The sequence below is a fragment of the Daucus carota genome, chromosome 2 (genome assembly GCF_001625215.2).
Source record: "Daucus carota subsp. sativus chromosome 2, DH1 v3.0, whole genome shotgun sequence".
Lineage (NCBI taxonomy): Eukaryota > Viridiplantae > Streptophyta > Magnoliopsida > Apiales > Apiaceae > Daucus > Daucus carota.
This window is the reverse complement of record NC_030382.2, coordinates 33,285,061-33,307,540: the sequence shown is the minus strand read 5'-3', so window position 1 is coordinate 33,307,540 and position 22,480 is coordinate 33,285,061. Positions and strand designations below refer to the sequence as shown.

Genomic DNA, 22,480 nt, shown 5'->3' with positions numbered 1-22,480 from the left:
ACTTGGCTGCATAAAAAAAAGTTATAAACATATATCACAAGAATCAGTTCAGGACAAATTCTATTCATCATGTTCTTCAAGTATTTATCAGAAAAAGCCCTTTTTGAACAAATTTACATAAAAAGCTGGTAAAAGACCGTTTATCTCATGAATCCATGAAATCTCGTACCTATCTTTTATTCTGGACTTTAGGTGACATCAATCTATATTCAAACTCATTATATACTATTAATTCACCATTGTTCCTCCTTCCTAAGATATTGAAACTTTAAGTGACATCAATCTATATTCAAACTCATTGTATACTATTAATTCACCATTGTTCTTCTTACCTAAAATATTTCAATCCCATCTTCTAGTTTTAGGGATATTAAAACTAATCTTCTCTCACAGCCGATCTAGAGAACATACGAAATATATTAGCATATATTCAGTCGAAAAAAATGTTTGCATGTGAAAAATCTTATGACGAGAAAAGTTTTAGCTGTATGATACTCTAACACTCCTGATATATACATCAAAATCTTAAGATTAAACTGTTCGAATTTATTTTTTCCTCTGAGTGTATGCTATTAACATACGACCCATCTTTTTTCCCCAGCAACCCTAGCCTCCTAGTACCCGCATGTAAAAGTCACATAACAATTTTCACCACTTTTGTAATTGCTGACAGAACCGATGTTGATGAGATTAGTATTAATTGTCTTTAGAAGATTGGTAGTTAGACTACAAATGTGAGCAAGATTAAACTGACTCTATTCAAGAAAATAATTGTCATCAGCATGTAATCCACATTAACAATCTTCACTACTTTGATATCGTTAAATTTTGGACAAAATCCAAAAGTCAGACCTACCGGCGTAAAACAAACCTACCGAAGTAAAACAGCTAGGAATATTCGGTATTACATAATACACAATTTCTGTAACAGAACATATTAAATCTTTGATACATATTGTACATCATCAAAACGTACTGGCAATAACCAGAAACCCCGTCTCAAGAGGAGTACATCATCAGGATGTATTGACAATAATCAAAAAGCACATCTCAAGAGAAGATACTTGTTATTTATTTTTTTACAATATTCTAAAATTATGTTTTTGTGTTTGTTCAATTATGTTTAGGTATTAGCCCACATGTCATTATTTAAAAAAAAATGTATCATACGTCACTTCTTGAAATTATGATTCCATATTTCATTTGAAAACGATACTTCGCATAATACTTTTAGAAAACGGAATTTCAGTGTACGTTTTGAATTTTTTTCCTTCTCAACAGCAGACGCAACATGAAGTTATGTTTTGAGGTTCAATCATTTTTTTTAAACACTACTTTATGTGGTGTTCTAAAGTCATTTAATGCTTTTGTATAACGTTTAAAAGCTATTTTAAGTACACGTATGATTCTATTTATTTTATCTTTATAACTTTAAATATTTCTAAAGCCCAAATGGAAAATTGTTGAACCTAAAATATTACAAATCGTTAAATTAGAGCCTCACGCTTGAATTTATAAATTAATTTCAAATTTGAAAATTTTCAACTTATGAAAAAATACTGGAAAATAAATAATATTAATAATAACAAATTTTTTAGTTGTGTTTTATTGTTAAAAATGTAACGCCAAATGTTATTGACTGGATCAAAATGTGACTTCAAAGTTATATAATTGATTAAACATAAAAAAGAAGTCTCAAAAATGGCAAATGAAGTCGCATTCTCTTGATAAAAGAAAACGTGATTTCATCCTATGTTTTAAAGTAATATATGGGATCTTTTTCAAATTGTGTTACTTGGGATATTTGTATCAATACAGTAACATTTGGATCTTTTCTTACTATAATTTGTTTTTTGAGCCTTTTAAAATTTAATCCGAGTTCGTAGAGATTTTGACCTGATTCAGGTTCAAAATTGGATTTTTAGAGAAGGATTCGAGTTATAGTCAAATAGCGTTTAGATATAAATTGAATACGTGTGTTAAAGCATAAAATATTTGTAATCCAACACAATTATAAAAAATTTGTAATCCAACACAATTTTATGATATAACTTATTCCTTATTTATCTTCAATAATAATATTAATTTCCTGTTTTATCTAAAAAAGAATTGATCGGTAATGAAAATTTTTAGATATCAAAACAAAATTTTTATCAATAACAAATCAAAATTTCTAATTTCAAAAAATGATCAAATAAATACATAATGATGGAAGCCGGTCTACTAATACAAAACACAGTTTGAGTTTGTATTAACACGTAAATTAAATATTAACAAAATATTTTAATTTAGTTATTTGTTTGTTTCCAATTCATTTACACAAAATTCAAATAGAGAAAAATAAATTGGCTAAAAATACGCGCCTTATCCTTACAACATCACCACCTTCACTTCCATTAATCCAATTATCCTCCTTCATTTCACAATGACAACGACGGTGGTGGTGGCGCCGCCGTCAAACTCGCCGGCGCTCCGGCTACTCTCATCTCTCTCCTCATCCAGCTCTCTACTCCCACTAACCCATTACAAAAGACCACTACCGGGTCGGGTCGGGTCAGAAAATGGGAAGTTTCTTGATCATGGGTCGGTCAAATTGAGAAGACCCATCAAGGCAATGGCTTCATTAGGTGGTTTATTTGGTGGGATTTTTAAGAGTACTGACACGGGCGAGTCGACTCGGCAGGAGTATGATTCTGTTGTGGCAGCTGTGAATCGTTTGGATAATGAAATGTGTGGATTGAGTGATTTGGAGTTGAGGGAAAGGACTAGTTTGTTGAAAGAGAGAGCTAGGAGTGGTGATTCTTTGGACTCGCTGTTGCCTGTGAGTATACTACCTATTTGATCAATATTGAAAATTTCTCGAATTTTGATGGACCATTGTTGAGCTTAAACCGTAATTTTGTTGTTTTTGTCGATATTATTGGTCACATTTTGAATAGTGTTTTCATAAATGTGTAGGGCTAGAATTGTTCAGAGTTTTGCATGTTTAAATATTTGATCGAGTTGAGTTTATGTTGTTCGCTGGTTATGTCTGAGTTGAATGTGATATTAATTGTTAAGTATGGTTAATTCTCATTTTTTAGCAAGTTAACACCAGCTTAAGCTGGACAACATCTCGTTCGGCTCAACTTAATTACAACTTGTACAACCTTGTACACAAACTGAAATGGTATATGTTGACGTTTTATAAACAACTGACAAAAGTAAGGGGTACAATGGCATAATCATAATCGAACTGGCACTCAACTTGCGACTGGGTGACTGAACTCAAAAAACTTGTGGTCAACTAATCAAACTATTAAAAACTTGCAACCGGGTAATCTCCGTCAACTCTGTTAACGGGACTAACGGAACACTGATGTGGCGCACTGATGTGTTCAAAAAATTACACGTTGGATGCTTGCTAGATGCTTACCTGGTGGAGTCTGACCCTAAATAAACCATCCAACATGACTCATCTATAACCCGATCAAACAATACCTATACATACTTTAAATTCAATTAGGTCTGAACTAGATTGTGTGAAATGAATTCTTCAAACTCGACTAACAGCAGCAATATAACATAAAAACCTACACACACTTTATATGGGATAAGCAAGTGCAGAATCTGCAACCCAGCTTCGACAATAATGTGTCATCAGCACATATTCCGACGACTCATCTCCAGTCACTTAATTAACATCCATAGAATCATTAACATCACCACCACCATCTTGTTTCTCTCTTGTCCATAATAACAAGCTGGGTATTAAGACATGCCGTGGTTCATTTTATGCAATTTCTTATTCTTTTGAAATCCGTGCCTTCACTAAAAACTATGTTCACATACTTAAAATCAAAATAAATGTATTAACAACCAATTTTATCCAGCCCTAGTTTACGTGTTTAATCTAAGTCAGGAGGTTGAAATTGGGGGAGGGTTATATGGATATGGGTTACATGGATATAGGTTAAATGTATACCCGGTTCGGGTCAGTTGGGTTAGGCTTGAATGATTATTGGGTAAAAATGTTATGTGGCAGCTGACTGGGCACATACTAACGGCCCTCCGTTAATAGTCAACGAGATTTCACGTTGATGCAAACTATCGTGAGTTTAGTTACCTGATTGCAAGTCGTTATTACTTAAATTAGTTGACCACAAGTTTTTTGAGTTCAGTCACCCAGTTGCAAGTTGAGTGTCAGTTTAATTATGATTAAGCCATTTTACCCCAAAAGTAAACTAAAAGTAAAACAGAAGTGTTCTATTATTATAACCATCAAATAGATTACATCCATAAGCCTTTATATAGGCTGTACATAAAACAAATTCACTAGAAAATAAGTACTAACCTTATTACTGCTAAACAAAACACTCAGAAATATACAACTATGTCCTGAACATTAGTATTTATTAAGATGAGATTATTGACACTCTTGCAACACAACCTTAGGTGGTATTTGGGAGACCACCCAATCTCCACTCACGTACTTTACTCTTATTTCTTCCCCCCCTTCGATATACCAATGGCTTTCCTATTTATAAACCCCAACATCAAATCATAATCCCTAAACTAAAGCTGAAATGATAATATTCCACCAATCACTCCCTTTTATATCCCAACTGATGCACAACTAATCATTCAGATTTTGTAACTGATTAAACAATTAATATGTTTATTATGTTTCTAACACCCATCTTTTAATTATTGCTTTACTTTTTATTAATGCCAGAAGAGTTTTGGTAGTACTTTGAGGGGGGTTAATATAGAGAAAATAATATTTTGGCTCTGAATTATCTGACAAGTCTACTTGAATGTTAGTAGCCATATAAATTTGAGTCTAATAAGATTGTGTTCAAATTAAAAAATGTTCAGATCTGCCTAAGCGTTTAGCTGACCTGCTTAGGTCCATGCCTACTCTATATAAATAACAATTATGGATCCTATTAGTTTTAATATGACTCTATGCATTGGAATTCATCCATACTGATTTTTTAACATTACTGTTGATGGTAAATTACAATAATATTAACACAATATGTTGGACCATAAATGCTGAAATATCATATTAGCCTGTTTTTGACCTGTAACTAGTAAGTACACCATTCAAACCTGAATTTGTCAATGCAAGCGATGGTGATTCCTAAGTGAGTGCTCAAAGATGCACCAACTCACTCTACTGTATTGGAGGCAGCGAAACCCAAATGTTTTTTCTCCTCAGTTTCTCAATTAATTGAAGTATAACAACCTGTTTCTGCAGGAGGCATTTGCAGTTGTGAGAGAGGCTTCCAAAAGGGTTCTAGGCCTTCGTCCATTTGATGTGCAACTGATAGGTAAGATCAGCTACCAATCCTTACTGTCTGGTGTTCAATTGCAAGCAACTTAGTAACTTAAAGTAGGAATTTAGTTGAATCATAATGACAACTGGGAAGAAAAATACTGAAAGTGAAAAGAAGCATGGTACTCTTACTTAAATTATTGCCATACTTGAATTTTTCGAGTGTATGATAGTTCTACTGATGTCTGATAATACATTGGATGTGGCACCTCTTGATCTAAGTTACACCAGGCGTGTCTGTTACTGGCACATCATTATCTTGCAGATGGGAGTCTATATTTACCAATAGGAGCTGTTGATCAGGATTTTGGATCTTTTTGAAAGATGTCTATATCTCTCTTACTTGCCTTGATTTCTTATTCTAGGTGGCATGGTTCTTCATAAAGGGGAAATTGCTGAAATGAGGACAGGTGAAGGAAAGACTCTTGTTGCCATATTGCCAGCTTTTCTGAATTCCTTAAGTGGTAAAGGAGTTCATGTTGTTACCGTTAATGATTATTTGGCTCGGCGTGATTGTGAATGGGTTGGTCAAGTTCCTCGATTTCTTGGACTGAAGGTTGGCCTAATTCAACGTATGTATTTTTTACTTCTAAATTTTTTTAATTTCTAGCTTGTATTGGTTTATCCTATAAGTCTGTGCCAGTCATAAGTCATTTAAAATAGGCCCTATTAATGCTTTATTATATCTTTCATTCTGTAGTCAACTCTACGACAAACTCTTAGTTTTATAATTGTGGTGCTCGTACTTCATATGAACATCATTGTTGCATATTAGTCTTAGATAAAACACATGTATGCACATGCATACATATGTGACTATATAGTATATTGCATGCCAACATCTTTTTGATGAACTGTTATTCGCCTTTTGGCAAATCACTAGTCCTCATTGTAAATACATCTGATAACCAATATAATTGATAAACTGTAAAAGTGTTAACCTGTTAAGTTTCAAAATGGTGTAGTAGAGGATTCAGTTGACTTGCCCAATAACACGTAAAAAGAAAAGATGTTAATTGTTGGTTTGATACTTGCTCCTGAATTTGGAAAATCTGATTTAGTTGTGCCTTCACTTTAACTAGTTGTTTATGTTGGCAGAGGATATGACAAGTGAGCAGAGGAGGGAGAACTACTTGTGTGACATCACATATGTCACCAATAGTGAGCTTGGTTTTGATTACTTAAGGGATAATCTTGCCACGGAAAGTAAATTTGTTAAATCAGAAGTTAGAATATCGATCTATATATATAGTTTTCAGTTTCGCTTTCATCGATATAAAAGTTTTTTTTCTTCCCTTGTACAGAGTGTTGATGAGCTTGTTATGAGGAAATTCAATTACTGTGTAATCGATGAGGTTGATTCCATCCTCATCGATGAAGCAAGAACTCCTCTTATCATATCAGGCCCTGCTGACAGACCAAGTGAACGTTATTATAAAGCTGCAAAGATAGCGTCTGCATTTGAGAGAGATATACATTACACCGTAAGTTGATAAGCTAATGTCTTTTCCTTGCATCAGTTTAGTCATTCAAGTGTAAACCAGAGAAAGGATAATCTGCACAAACAAAAGAATGGAAGTGGAATCCCTTTTGATAACCACTGCAATCTGATAGCATTTGTTTACCTTCTCTATTAATAACTATTTAGAGGACACCCTAGATACTTAAGTTAATCTCCAAGCAGTGCGATGTTATAGTAATAGGTGACTTTTTGGCAAAAAAAAATTATTCTTTATATAAGAGTCATAACTCTCTCGTGTACCCCAATGCAAACTGGGGAAGGCTCTTTTACTGCTCAAGAGCTGTCTCTGAAAATAAAACAAATTGTTGTATGTGTATCATCTCAAAGGGATGCAAACAGAAAACATTTGTTTAAACAATTGACATGTGCATCATGCAACATTTTGAGATTTAAATTTGACCTCTAGTTATATTGATACTCCTAGGCTGATGATGGATCATAAAAGGTTGTAAATTTCTGCTTTTTCTTGATTGATTGATCACTGATGGTCGTAGTGCTTCTGTATTTAGCTCTCTTTTAGAGATATAAAAGTCATTCTTACCAACATTAAAATCTTGTATAATCTCTCAAGTTATTTGCAGGTTGATGAGAAGCAGAAATCAGTATTACTTACAGAACAAGGTTATGTAGATGCGGAAGAAATTCTGGATGTAAAGGATCTATATGATCCCAGAGAACAGTGGGCATCATATATTTTGAATGCAATAAAATCTAAAGAACTTTTTCTGAGAGATGTGAACTATATAATTCGTGCGAAGGAGGTCCTAATCGTTGATGAGTTTACTGGTCGAGTTATGCAGGTGATTAGTTTCGGTCTGTTGTAATTTTTAAATGTTTTAATGAATGTTCATCATTTGTATACTATATCTTATTTTCTATGCTCCACAGTTCTGCCCATACCTAAAGCCAGTTGAATCTTAGTAACGTTTATGGACTTTATACCAAATTCTAAAAATTATTGTGGGAATCATATTTTTGAATTATAACACACACGAATTGTTACTTGGATATTAGGGGAGGCGGTGGAGCGATGGACTTCACCAGGCAGTAGAAGCAAAAGAAGGCTTGCCCATTCAAAATGAAACTGTTACATTGGCTTCTATTAGCTACCAGAACTTCTTTCTACAGGTCTAATCCCCCTTCTACAGACCTCTTGCATCAGGCTAGTTAATTTCCAATTAATTTTTCTTTTTCTGATTTTTTTATGTTCATGCATGACCTCTATGTTATAGTTTCCAAAACTCTGTGGCATGACGGGCACTGCAGCCACTGAGAGTGCTGAGTTTGAGAGTATATACAAGCTGAAAGTTACAATCGTACCCACAAACAAAGCTATGATTAGAAAGGTTTGTCAAACTTATCTTGTATTACAGTCTTTAACTGCCGTATATTTATATTCAGATGATCAGATCTATAAACATGAAACTGAAGTTATGTCAAATAAATTATTATATCTCATCTTTATCTCTTTCATCTAGTTGTTTAAAGCTTATCTCGTCTTTACTGCATTCAGGATGATTCAGATGTGGTGTTCAAAGCAACTTCTGGAAAATGGCGAGCTGTTGGGATCGAGATATCTAGAATGCACAAAACAGGTCGACCAGTTCTTGTTGGTACAACTAGCGTTGAACAGAGCGATACAGTATCGATGCAGCTCCGTGAAGCTGGGATTCCCCATGAGGTCAGATTTATTAGCTTAATGATCAGTTGTATCACTGGCTTCCTTCATTTACTAGTCGATGTTACTTGCTTACTGTGTGTGCGAATATAAGATTTTGGCATTTTGGAAATTATTTTACCTACTACATTTATGTAAAGGTTCTCAATGCAAAACCAGAAAATGTGGAGCGAGAAGCTGAAATTGTAGCACAAAGTGGTCGACTTGGGTCTGTCACTATTGCTACCAATATGGCAGGTCGTGGAACAGATATTATCCTCGGGGGAAATGCAGAATTTATGGCGAGGTTAAAGCTACGAGAGATGCTCATGCCAAGGTATTTAAAGTTTCAAGTATTTTTGCCTAATGTCAGTCTACTTACCCAGTTGGATGTATGGTTACACTCATTATTACAATAATAGTTCTGAGACGCATTCAAGTTGTTGTTGAGCTTGTTTTTTAAGCTTCAAGTTGAATCTGATAGAAGATAGTTTTTCTGGTCTATTATCACATATCCTGCATACTTACTTGAGTAGTAGCATGTAAGCATACTAATTGAAACTCTTATTTTTCAAAAAAATAATCTAGTAATATTGCGACCTGACTTCACTATATATACTAAGATATTGCCCATTGCTGCGGACGTTTTTTTTGTTGAATTTGTATTTTTAAACTATCGTAGATGGAAGATCTTTGTCGAAAGAAAAATATTTGTTTGCTTTGCAATCATTTTATATATGTCTCTTTAGTGCAACATTTGCAAAATTTTGTTAGTTATTCATGCTAATCACTTAACAACTTGAACCCGAAAAACTTAAAACATATGAAATTAAAAGCAAACAATTTATACAAAATAAAAAACAAAAATATTGTCAAGGAAGGAGACCCATGACTGGATATCCAATATCTCATCTGTGAAACAATTTAAGTTTTACTTAGTTTTGGAAGTGGTGGTTTTTCATTTAATGTTCTGACTGCCTAATTCCTTATCGATTAAAGAATCTGGTTCCTGACAAGTGATTCTTTGCAACCATCTCTGAGCTTCTTTTTTTTTATTGCCGTAAAACAAAAAGCCTAAAATGGGTGATTAAAGCGCTGATAGGTTGACGTAGCCCCTTATTTTCACATAAGAATTTAGGGTTAAAGCTTCTGGTGATAAAAACTGCTCAAAGATGGTTGTTTTAATCGCTTGTTAGGGACCAGACCCATTAATTAATACTGCAATGTGACTTCTCTATAATTATATTTATTCCCTTTTTTGCAGCATTGTTAAGCCAGGTGATGGTGTATATGTTTCTGTGAAGAAACCTGTTTTAAAGAAGTCATGGAAGGTCAGTTGCTCGTGGTTTCTTGTATTGTTCTGCATTAGATTTGCTGGCTATAAATATATTGTATAACCAATATTATAATTACGTAACTGCCAGGTGAATGAAAATCTATTTCCATGTGAACTATCAGAAAAGAATATTAATTTGGCTGAGAAAGCTGTTGAGCTGGCTGTCAAAACATGGGGGCGACGATCATTAACTGAACTTGAAGCAGAGGAACGGCTATCTTATTCTTGTGAGAAGGTGAAATATAGTAAGGATGTAGAACATTCCTGGCAGATAATTAATAATATGTGAACCTTAAATTCATATCTATGATATCTTCGATTGGTATGAACCTGTTCTTGTAAGAGATTGTAGTAGGGCACCCCTCATTCTCTTAAGTAGCATATCTTCCTGAATTGCAGGGTCCAGTTCAGGACGAAGTAATAGCAAGTCTGCGCAATGCATTTCTAGAAATCGGCAAGGAGTATAAGGTCTACACTGACGAAGAAAGGAAGAAGGTAGCTTTTTTTTTTTTCCCCTTTATTGTCTCACTGTTAGCCTTGTCAACTATTGTGAATTGTATCCAAGAAAGCCTGTTACAAGTTAAGCATCTAAGTGAACTGTTATGCAGGGAAAATTTTTTGGAAACTTAAAAACCTTTTTTTATTTTCTCTTACGTGTAATCCTTAGTTATATAAAGTATCCATGTTGAAAATGATTAAAAAACGTCATCATTTTTTAAAAATAACGCATAAATAAATTGTGCATTCAACACATTTATAATAGGGTTTAACATCGTGTTTTGAGTAGACCTGGCAATTCGTGCAGATCGTGTACTTTCGTGTCGTGTACCTTTTCGTGTCGTGTACTCAAAGGCCAAACACAAAACCGACCCGTTTAGTGTTCGTGTATTTTCGTGTCGTGTACCTCCGTTTTCGTGTTGTTCCCGTATCGTGTTTCATGTAAAATCGAATTTAAATATAAATATAAATAAATATATAAATTAATGTAAATATTAGATTTCTAGGAAAAAAATTTACAAAATAGTATGAAATATATATATTTAAATCATTTACACTTACAATATTATAAACTATGTATTATTTTATAAGAAAATATACATATATTTATTATAAATATACATATTTATAATTAAATATTAATATTTAACTATTAAATTATATTTATTTCGTGTACCTCGTGTGTCGTGTACCCGAAGGGTAAACACAAAACCGACACGACATCTCAGTCGTGTACTTCGTGTCGTGTACCTTTTCGTGTCGTGTACTCAAAATGCAAACACAAACACTAAATTTTTGTGTCGTTTTCGTGTCGTGTATTTGTGTCGTGTGAAAATTTGCCGGGTCTAGTTTTGAGCACTAGTTATCATGGTGTTGAATAAATTTGTAGAGGCATTTAAACTATTCTTCTGGGGTTGACCAAACCCAACTAGGGTATAGAAACATAAAATATTGTTTATATAATACATTACCTTAGTTCTACCATTGGAAAATTAGTTAGTCTATCTTTTCAACGCATATTAAAGTGATGTTCGACAAATTATGTTAAAAAAATGTTGAACGCAAGTTATATGTGTTGAATGCACAGTTTAGCTATGGGTTTTCTAATGAAGTGGTGATGTTTTTTCACTTATTTTCAACATAGATACTTAATTTGTAAATTTGTAACTTTAAAAGTTTTTATCGGAACCCTCCCTCATATATATATTTAGGCAATTGCTCACATACAAACCAAATTAGAGTATAAAAATACAAACTTAATTTAGGCCCTTAGATGAATCTATCTAATGGCTCTCTAAAAGTCATCACATATAATTAAAGTACAACCTCCCGCACAATCTCACATAATCTCCTCTGTTTCTAATTTGATTTTTCCCGTCAATGGGCGAGTTTTTTTTTTTTTTTTTTTTTTAAATCTGACTTCACTGTATTTTTCTTCATCTCCCAACGATCAATTTGCATACCATATGTGCTATATTTCGATGTGATTTAGAATTTTTTTATTTTAGTTTGTACTTTGTATTTTGAGGAGGTTTGTATTGGAGTAGGACCCTATTTATTCAAGGATGTTTAGCTCGCATTTATATTGCAGAAAATCAATTAATTACTAAATAGCTGGCATGATGGCAGAAAGAGCATGAGCTTCCATGTTTTAGAATGCAAAATGGACATTGCTTTAAACAGTGTCGATCCAGTAGGTTTTTTCTAGACAACTTTGTTTAGCTTAAATATGGACAGCATCTTCTTAAATTTTAACAGTAAATTGGTCTGTAGTTGCAATTGCCAAGCTTCTTACAACTCATCAGGAGAATCTGAACTTTTTTCAAGCAAGTTCAATTTTATTCGAGAATGACTGTTGAATTGTCAGGTCTTTGATTATTAAATTATTCATGTATCCTGATAGGTGGTATCTGCTGGGGGACTTCATGTGGTTGGGACAGAACGCCATGAGTCACGTCGCATTGACAATCAGGTACAAGTTTTTCTGGTCTATATTTAGATAAAAAGAAGCTACCATTTTCAATTCACTCATTACTTCCCTACTTCACTCTGTAGTCCCACCTTTGTTTCACACACCTAGTTTATTTTTGATATCCTAGTGTTTAGATTCAATTTTTTTTCTAAAAATGCAATATTTTACAGTTGCGTGGTCGAAGTGGTAGACAAGGAGATCCCGGAAGTTCTCGCTTCTTTCTTAGTCTTGAAGATAACATTTTCAGGATATTTGGTGGAGATCGGATTCAGGTTTAATCTTTTACCTCCCAATGCTACAGTTGCTGATCAAGTTAATGATGCTTAAACACAGTCATTAACTGTTACTATCAGGGGTTAATGAGAGCTTTTAGAGTTGAGGACTTGCCAATTGAATCCAAGATGCTCACCAAAGCACTAGATGAAGCTCAGAGGAAAGTCGAAAATTACTTCTTTGATATTCGTAAGCAATTATTTGAGTATGATGAGGTCTTGAACAGCCAAAGAGATCGTGTGTATACAGAGAGAAGACGTGCACTAGAATCTGATGATCTTCAGTCTCTAGTTATTGAGTATGCTGAATTAACAATGGATGACATCTTAGAGGTAATTTAAGATTAACATTGTTATTATATGTCTCTGGAAAGACATTAGGTGCTTGAACATGCTTCTACAAAGTTTAAAAATAAATTGGTATCTTTAAAAAAGAAGAAGAAAAAGAATAAACTGGTTATAATATACTAGAAAAAGAAAAGGGTTTGGTATATTTCGAGGAAACGACTTTTACGCTAAATCTTATCTTTAGGTGTACTTATTCATTGTCCTTTGAATACCTGTAGGCAAATATAGGTTCTGACGCTCCGAAGGAAAGTTGGGATCTTCATAAGCTCGTTGCAAAAGTTCAACAGTAAGAATGTCCATTCTACTTATATTGAAATGCTCTACTTATCTTCATGTTTCATGATGAAAAACTGGTCATAATCATGGGTCGGAACTTGGATCTTATAACTATCTTGTTTAGTGATAAAGTCTGTTTGCATTAGCTTATTTTGACAAGCACATTAATATAGGCACAGGTACTTTCAGGAAAAATCACGTCTGTGACTAAGATAAGCTGAAAAAAGGGTGACGTAGACTGCTAGCATTTAAGCTACTAAATTCTTAGTGTTATAATAGTTCTTACCCTACTCGCACACGATTTCGTTTAGGTATTGCCATCTATTAAGTGATTTGACCCCAGATGTGTTGGCAAGCAACTGTTCAAATTATGAGGAGTTGCAGGATTACCTTCGACTTTGTGGACGTGAAGCTTATATGCAGAAAAGGGTATGATTTTAATTCTTATGGAGTTGGGAATTGTTTTTATTTTTATAGTAAGGCATTTTTCTTAAGGTAGCATCTCAACTATTTCCATATTTCACCTCTTTACTTCCAAAATTATCTTTAGGAAATTGTTGAAAAACAAAAATCAGGCTTAATGAAGGAAGCGGAAAGATTTCTCATTTTAAGTAACATTGACCGGCTGTGGAAGGAGCACTTGCAAGCATTGAAGTTTGTTCAGCAAGCAGTAGGTTTACGTGGATATGCACAACGTGATCCACTTATTGAGTATAAACTAGAAGGCTATAATCTCTTCATAGAGATGATGGCGCAAATCAGAAGAAATGTTATATATTCCATATACGAGGTTTGTAGTATGTTCCGTTACATAATAGTAGAAGTGCTGCCAACTTATTTTATGATCCTTGCTTGTGCACTATTACATATATCTAACTACTATAACTAGGTAAGTTTTGTTCACAGTTTAAACCACTGGTGAATGATAAGGAGAAAGCACGACTGGAAAAATCAAGCAAGCCTGTTAAGAAAGGAAAGGGTGGTGTTGGCAAAAAACCTAGGCCAGTTGGCGCTTAAGGCACTTTTTTCAGGTATATGAATTGGTACATTAATATTCTTGATCTGTCCATTTTTGTTAATATATTAATGCAAATTATATAATGTAAAGCATTGTATGTTATACATACACACGTCCTGTATATCTTATAAAGGTGTTGTAATTAGTATGACAGACGAATCTAGAAGGCTGGACCTTAAGGAGCCTGTAGTTTGTAGGTTAACGAAAGGCTTATGTATTCAACAAGAACATTCTATTAACAGTATATAGCGGTTAAATAACAGTTGACTACTATTTCTGATCCATGAAGATCATGTTTGTTTGAATAAATGTTGCATTTCGACTTGTATAAAAAAAAATTGCAAGTATCTCAACAGAGCATCTTTCTGTTAAAGAATGTCTAACAGTAAATCAAAAATATGAAATTAAAGACATTGCATTTGATAACAAAATCAAAAGAAAATATTGACACTAGTTCTGCTCTTTGGAATGTTCCTTGTCTCCATTTAACGGTATATCATATGCACAATTATTCCCAGAGAAGCACATGTGTTGAAAGTTGAAATTAAGCCACTGACTCTACTCATACCATTTGAATAACATGTTTTTCTGAGAAATGAATGTTTGACTTGAATGACAATTTTTTAAAAAAATGAATGTTTGACTTGACAAATGTTCTTTTGACTGACATATTTTTTTAAGAAATGAATATTTGACTTCAGAATCACCAAAAGAACAAAAATGAGATAATGGATATCAGATAATATGAATGTATATGAATGTGCGGTTGTAATGAACTTAGATAAATGTAACAGACGGAGATACAATCCTAAAATGACACCAAAATGACACGCGAACTTAAATAAATGTAATAAACGGAGATACAATCCCAAAATGACCATGTTAACCATGTGCTCTAACATTCACACAGCATTATGAAGCCATTCCAGGTATCAGTTGCTTCTTAAAACCAATCTCAATTGTTTTCAGTTTTCTGCTGACCGGCAGCTATGAAGTTTGAAGGTAGGCAAATGACAAATGTTGCATGTTAAAGGATCGCAACGAATGATCCGATCTTCATACTGGATTCTATCCACTCCTTTGCCAGCCGATTAATCTTTGATGAGTGGCCCAAAAAGTGTTGAAAAATGAGAAGACTATTTCATAATTGTTAATGAAATGCTTGAATGAGCATAGCTGCAAAGGCAAACTTGTAGTCTAGGAGATTTATGTTGTCCATATTAGAATCTATCCACTCCTCTGACAGCAGAATTAATATCTGATTAGTGGCCCGGAAAGTGTTGAAAAATGAGAGAGACTGTTTCATAATTGTTGATGAAATGTTTGAATGAACATTGCAGTAGTCTAGGAGGTTGTTGTTTGTCTAAAAGCAACCCAACCATAGAGCCTTTTGCAATAATTTTCATTAGCTACACTGCAACTGCTTCAGAGCTTCCATTCCAGACACCCGTGTTTCGTTCCTTCCGTATCCATTCACCCCGACCAAAGACAACATAGATCTGTAGACAGGAGAACTTCCTTGGCAAGAAGCAGCCCAAGTAAAAAAGACTCTACATGATCCACACAACTTGTGCTCAGAGATAATTAGTTTCACATCATATTCATACATGTATCTGTAGGATCCCAAAAAATTAGTACTACATACAGATTTAAGGTACAATCAGAGCCTTTCTCAAAGGCTGAGAAAAATCAAATTTGAAATTCTATCTCGGAGAAGCTTCACACCCGGTTTCTTTCAGTACAGAACACAAAACTTGCCTCGATATATAAGTCTCAAGCTCCTGCGAGACCTCAGTTAACTTTAAGTCGAAACTGCTTTTATATCTATGCTTTGGTGAAGCTGCTACAGCAGCCGCTGTTCTTGATGGGGAGCTGGAAAACCGTCTCCTTGGACTTGAAAATAGTGATGGTGATGTTGAATGATTTGCTTGGGAGATGATAGTTGTTGAACCGGAGACCTCACTTGCCATATCTTTCTCTATGTTAATAGATGGTCCTCTTTTCGTCTCCAGTGGTAATGGCTTCAGCGAATCTTGTTCAGACGTTGCCTTTTCTTCCGCGAGCTTATCCCTGGCTTTAGCAGCTGCCAGGAGAGCTTTCTCCCGATTCATTGTTATTAGTTTCCATGGATTGATACTTGCATGGAAGCCTTGCTTCTTGTTCAATATGGGTTGTTCAGGTTCTTTATCTATTCTTATGGACAATCTTTGTGGTTTCTGCAACTCAAAACGTAATTAAATTAGACATCTGCTGTTTACCTGCGAACAAAACTACTCATTTTACAAATATACCTGATTAACTTGGTCCCTGCATATGAACTTCGAAATAAAAGAGGGCTTTTCAGACAAGTCTGAGTCGATGCTCTCGTCGTCTGAAGAGAAATCTGAATCATCAATTGATTCTAGTTCCATAGACTGGTTTGCCTCTTTCATTGCCAATATGTAATCATAAGTTTTCATTCCCTACCACAAAAGAAAATTCCATTTACTTCTAGTTTTGAAATCAATAAACTTAATATATAATATATGAATTGGAGTGAAACAGCAACATCCTAGCAGATAGCAAACCACGCAAATAAACTGTAATCTATCGATGAATCATTTAACTTATTATTAATACCTTTCGGATGAGAACAACGTGAAAGAAGAAAAGTTGTCCCAATGCAGCAGAACTGTATGCTGTCAATAAAACCAGCAACATCTGTAGCATAGAGACAGTTAATATCATTCCAAAACTAAAGTACATTGATCATTGATGTCAAGAAGAAAGCTTACAGATATTGCTGCCAGAAGTCCTCTGGGAAACTTCATGTACAGCCTTCTCTCTAATTCGTGCTCTACACCTCGTTTATCAGTGAAGCATCTAATAAATATTGCAAGAGCAGTCCCTCCTTCTATTAATAGCTGAAATTGGAACCATTGGATGAGCTTATACCTCTATGCCGTTATAAGCGTACTCAGGAAAAAAAAGAGGAAAGAATTAGGATTGCTTACCATCAACAAGACAAATACCATGAGAAGGATAAATGTTGTATAGTTCCTTTTACCAACACAGTTGTTCAGCCACTATAACATCCAAATGCAAGTCTTGTTATTACTGGCTCAAACTCTATACATAGACAAACAATGAAAGAACATGCTTCTTACTCTGCAGTGATGGTCGAACCCTTCAACACATCGGTTGCAAGTCCTGCAGTGCTTGCTATGCTTTTTCACCTGATAAGAAACAATTCTTGTAAGAAAGTATCTTATGATTCATAATACATATCACGCTTTCTCATTTCAATATTTCCATCTACTCAAATTTGCATTCATGTATACAATCTTTCTCTCTCACTTATTCCCTACAATAGCTCATTATCTTACTTACTATCACTGACATTATAGCCCAGTTGATACTCCCCTAATCTTAGCAATACCAACCTCCATGTCGCAGAGAGCACAGAAGGAGATATCATCTTCTTTAGGATCAGGGGCAATTGCATCATCTTTCATGACGAGTGGAAATGGTAAAAGGGGTTCCATTTGAGCACTAGTTTTCCATGGATCAAGATATTTCCTCCTTATAAAATTCCTCAGAATCTTGCGCTCCATCCTTCTAAAAAACCTCACAATCAGCTGACTAAATACAAACCCATAATTTAACTTCAAAACCAAATTGGCTCTTTTTTTCAGCTTCCTAGAGCTGGTTTTATCAGTTGGGTTGATGGCAGTGCATCTTACGAATAAAAACATAACTGCAAGTACCTGAGAATTGAACAATTTGTTAACGCCTTAAATTTCTTATCAATTTCATGAACATGTAAGAAGAAGAAGATAAATGATGAGTAATATGTGCCATTGTCGCATTCTCACCACAAAGGAATATATTGTAGTAACGCTGATCTCTGCACTTCGATTTCCAAGGAAAAGCCCCAAAAAGCAATAAAAGGCCACAACCAAGAAACTGAAAATTGACATTCCTACAATCTGCAATACCACCCAAAAAACACATACAACAAAATTAAGCAACATTACTCAATATCAAGGGTTTCAAAACACCAATTTAGTCAATTTCACATGAGATAAGATCTGGTCTCATGTTACCTTTCCCTAGACCTTGTGGGATATACCGGTTATATCTCGTATGTTTGCTTAAAAATTTTCATTAATCAAGAAGTAAATTGATTTAATATGGGTTTCGAGAATAAGCAAAAACCAAACTATTTTAAAGTGTGTACAATGCAAATCTAGTCAATTAACACAAAATTATATCAAGAATGTTATAAAGATTGAATCTTTGCACTAAAAGTGAGATCTTTAATCCAATTTGCATAAAAACAACAAAAGGGTACACAGAAATTTACCTGCAAAGGGTGCAGAGGGCGTTGCCAACCATGGCTTCTCATCATTTTCTTGTTTGTATGTATAACTTATGTATACAAGATGATATTGTGAGCTTCAAGAATCCATGTGAGAGACTTTAGGGGATGAAAAAAGGGGTGTGGTTGACAATTTCATTATGTTTAAAACTGATTGGCGGCTTGTGCACTTCCTCCAACGGTTCATTTTCTCTGTTATTTTTGAAATTTGAAAAACTGAGAGATCTGATTTTGATGATCATTGTGTGGGCTTGTCTCATTTGTTCTGCCAGGCCCACAAAACCTATCGCTATACTTTACATTTTTCTCCTTCCAGCTATACTTCACATTTTTCTTGACTATAATTTATTTACAATTTGTAGTCGGATACTTGTAAATAATATTTACACTATATCAGCATTTTCATTATTATTTTATTTTTATCTTTTTGTCAGGAGCATTTTCATTATTAATTACAGTAAAAGTGTATTTTCATACGGTTAAGATTAATGTGTATGTCAACCCACTATATAGTTTTGAAATTTAGTTTTAGTCGCATACAAATTAAATGCAAAATTTTCTATGTGTTTATATAACTTTAAGGATAAGTACATTCTTACTTAAGTGCATTATATCTCATACAAGTAACCTTTATTATTTATTCAAATTTTTTAAATTACAATTTAAATAATATAATATTTGTTATTAATTGTATTTGTATTCAGTTTTAACTTAATATGTGTCTGTTGCTAGAGATATATTTTATATTTAAAATATATTTGTAAGACATTTTACTTTGATGGTATTAGTTATATTGGTTGAGTATAATTTAAAAATAGTATGTTATTAATATTTAAATTGTTGGAAATAGAATATATAAATTTAATATGATAATTAGTGAGGTGTAATCCTCCTCCTACATGCGGCTGTAGTGGATCGACATAAGAGCTTAGACAATAGATTGGTATTGGTTGAAGTGTCATTTTTTGAAGCGATTGGCTATAATTTTTATTTGTGATATGTCAACTCATTTTTCAGCACTTTGCTGGAACCAGAGCCGAGCAAACTATCCGAAGATAAAGGCAAACAAACAGGACATAAACATGCAGAACCTTAATTTTACATGCGTTTAAGAGGAGCCAGGAGGGATACTTTGCTGGTGTCCGAAGAAGTTAGTAGGATCAACTTTGGACTTGATGTGAACCAATCTATCAAAATTATTCTTATAGTACATTTTACCCCACTTGCTGGCTTCTGTATAGTTTGTGACACCATTTTCATTATTCACTCCCAAGTCAAGATCAACAAAATTCACATACGCCGTCCTTGGAGACGACACGTATGGAGTCAAGTAGCTGTAAAAGCTTCTGATCCAGTCCAAGGCCTTTTTGGTATCGCGCAGCACTCTGATGGAGGTCATGTATAGTGTACCAGCTCTATGTGGGAATGGAATTGCAGATTCTGAAATTTCATCCATTTTCCCCCCATACGAAGTCAAGAACAGGCTTGTCGTGTCCGGATCAGATTTTAGCATCATTTCCCAGATTCCATTCAAGCCTTCTTTTGAAATTGGTCGTGTCACGTAGTCTGTTTTCACCTTGCAAGGAACTTTGAATGTAGTCCTATCCAAGAGAGTTTCAAGAGGTTGTTCAACAGAATTGGTGGCGAAATACAGCACAGACTGAATGTAACTAACTTGAACACAATCTTTGTGAACCAAATTCAGTTCTGGGAATATTTCTTGCATTAGTGAAAGTAGTTTATCTACGCCCCCAAGGTACGAGCCTAAAATTCTTACTACTATTGCTGTATCATCTGCAAGGCTGTCTTTCTTGACTGTATTTGCTTGGATTCTTATCTCCGCGTCTTTTGGAAGGCTGGGAGCAAGCGTTTGCCAGCGCCAAACAATATCAGTTGCATTCTGTTGTATAGTCCTTGTGACACTAAATATGGTGACTCTTTCTGGGACAGAAACTAGGTTCAACTTCCAAGAAAGAATAATCCCAAAGCTGGAAGGGCCACCACCTCTGATGGCCCAAAATAGATCTTCACCCATTGATCCGCGATTAATAATTCTTCCATTAACGTCCACCATACGAGCATCAATGACATTATCAGCAGCAAGGCCATACTTTCGTCTCAAGACACCATACCCCCCTCCACCGATTAGTCCAGTCACACCAACACTGGCATAAGTTCCCCCTGGAAAACCAAGTGTTTTACTTTTTTGAGCAATTGCATAGTAAACCTCACCCATCGTTGCACCAGATTGAACCCATGCAGTTGCAGCTACAGGATCAACATCAACTGACCGAAGATTAATCATATCAAGCAACACAAATGGGACCTGAGATACATAAGATATACCCTCGAAATCATGACCACCACCACGAATCCTCATCTCCAACTCATGCTTCTTGGAGCAATACACCACAGTTTGGACCTGAGATTCTTGCATGGGGGTCACAATGACAAGAGGTTTTGGAGTTTCAGGTGTTGCAAAACGCAGGTTGTGCAAAGAAAACTCCAAGACAGAGGCGTAAGAGGAGTTGCTTCGGGTGTAAATAACTTCTTTCATAGATGTGGAGTTTGAAACAAGGCATCCAACAAAATCTTGATGATTGCCATAAGATGCAGATGCAGAAGAAATTACTGGCAAAAGATTAAAAGAAAGAAGCGAAAGCAATAAGCAAATGAAGTTTCTCATTTTGTTCTTATTACCTGAACATATTAACAACATTTTCATCCTAAACACACATTTATAGATGATGTCCAAGTGCAAGTTCAGCAGTATGATCATTTTTTATTTTCTTTTATTTTCTGGATAAATTCCGGGATTTTTGGCTCTGTTTGGCTTATATACCGACTTTTTGACTTAGAACAATTTCTTCGTAATAAAGAAGCTATAAACAAACTTATGACCTGTAAGTCAAAATACGACAAGTTGAAAATCTTAACTTCTCTTGGTGACTTTTTTTAATTTAGACTTTATAAATATGTATAGGATCACTTTAAAAATAATTTATAATATTTTATTATTATATTAATAAGTTTTATGCCTGTTAAGTATCAAAAAAATTATCTAAACATATAAACAAAAAATCTTTTTACTTACCAGCAACTTTCACTCCTCACTTATAAGCAATAAACACCTTTTAAAGTTAAACTAAACCACTTATGTCTCTGCCGACGGAATAAAATATGTTACAAAGATGTGGCTTCGGGCTTCCTGTTTATGCATTTGCTGGCAAAATTTCTGATGAACTCTGAGATTATTTGGTCAGTTAGTTAGCTAGATTGTTAGTTACTCCTGTTTACAAGGGCCTGGTAACTTGCGTAGTTGATAAAACTCCAGATTAACATCTTAATGGCAATACACCTGGATTAACACATCTTAACGGCAATACACCTAATAGTGAATGCAGATACGTAATCCAGATGTGTACAATTTAATTATCTTCATTGGTTTCTATGATTTTAACATATGGAGCTATGTTAACTACAATTTAAATTACTACTCCATCTGCAGATCCAGAAAACTAATCCCAACAAGTCGGATCGGATGCCTAGAGGGACTACGGCTACAATTTACTCATCAGAGATTTTGTGCTGGTATCTCGTCGGATTACTCAGGTTTACTTGATTATCTGGCGGTATCCTAGAACATTTTAAATTTATCGCAACAAGCACAATTAAACGTGATTGTTGTATTCGTAAACAGAATGTCAGCAATCACCATATTCTTACTTTAGTTCTCTTGAGAGCTGATATTTTTGTTTAAAATATCAGCACTAAGGGGCCGTTTCAACACTAAGCGGCCGTTTGGGTGAGTTTAAAATAAGTGTTTATTGCTTAAAATATAAAAGTGAAGTAGAAGTTAGAGACAAGTTAAGACTTATAAGTGATTAAAATATTTGGGAAA

The 22,480-nt window shown here is 34.5% G+C and overlaps 3 protein-coding genes across 3 annotated transcripts; 1 reads left to right on the top strand and 2 right to left on the bottom strand.

Moving 5' to 3' along the window:
- The first annotated feature begins 2,356 nt into the window (after positions 1–2,356).
- LOC108209441 (protein translocase subunit SECA1, chloroplastic) lies at positions 2,357–14,503 on the top strand. The gene is made up of 20 exons (XM_017380347.2): positions 2,357–2,821; positions 5,243–5,315; positions 5,686–5,892; positions 6,419–6,522; positions 6,625–6,804; positions 7,424–7,642; positions 7,857–7,970; positions 8,075–8,188; positions 8,356–8,523; positions 8,661–8,836; positions 9,764–9,830; positions 9,924–10,070; positions 10,235–10,330; positions 12,237–12,305; positions 12,476–12,577; positions 12,659–12,910; positions 13,144–13,211; positions 13,513–13,630; positions 13,752–13,991; positions 14,108–14,503. Exons 1-20 carry the CDS (start codon positions 2,426–2,428, stop codon positions 14,216–14,218), a joined length of 3,021 nt encoding a protein of 1,006 aa, XP_017235836.1. The 5' UTR covers positions 2,357–2,425; the 3' UTR covers positions 14,219–14,503.
- Positions 14,504–15,734: 1,231 nt separating this feature from the next.
- LOC108206823 (protein S-acyltransferase 18) lies at positions 15,735–18,799 on the bottom strand. Its single transcript, XM_017377238.2, has 9 exons — positions 18,565–18,799; positions 18,074–18,187; positions 17,642–17,965; positions 17,366–17,434; positions 17,213–17,284; positions 16,994–17,122; positions 16,839–16,919; positions 16,511–16,681; positions 15,735–16,435 (listed from the first exon to the last, which is right to left on the bottom strand). Exons 1-9 carry the CDS (start codon positions 18,607–18,609, stop codon positions 15,923–15,925), a joined length of 1,518 nt encoding a protein of 505 aa, XP_017232727.1. The 5' UTR covers positions 18,610–18,799; the 3' UTR covers positions 15,735–15,922.
- An 888-nt stretch (positions 18,800–19,687) lies between these two features.
- On the bottom strand, positions 19,688–21,271 carry LOC108207397 (tetrahydroberberine oxidase). Its single transcript, XM_017377849.2, has one exon. The coding sequence runs from the start codon at positions 21,263–21,265 to the stop codon at positions 19,688–19,690; it is 1,578 nt and encodes a 525-aa protein (XP_017233338.1). The 5' UTR covers positions 21,266–21,271.
- Positions 21,272–22,480: the final 1,209 nt, after the last annotated feature.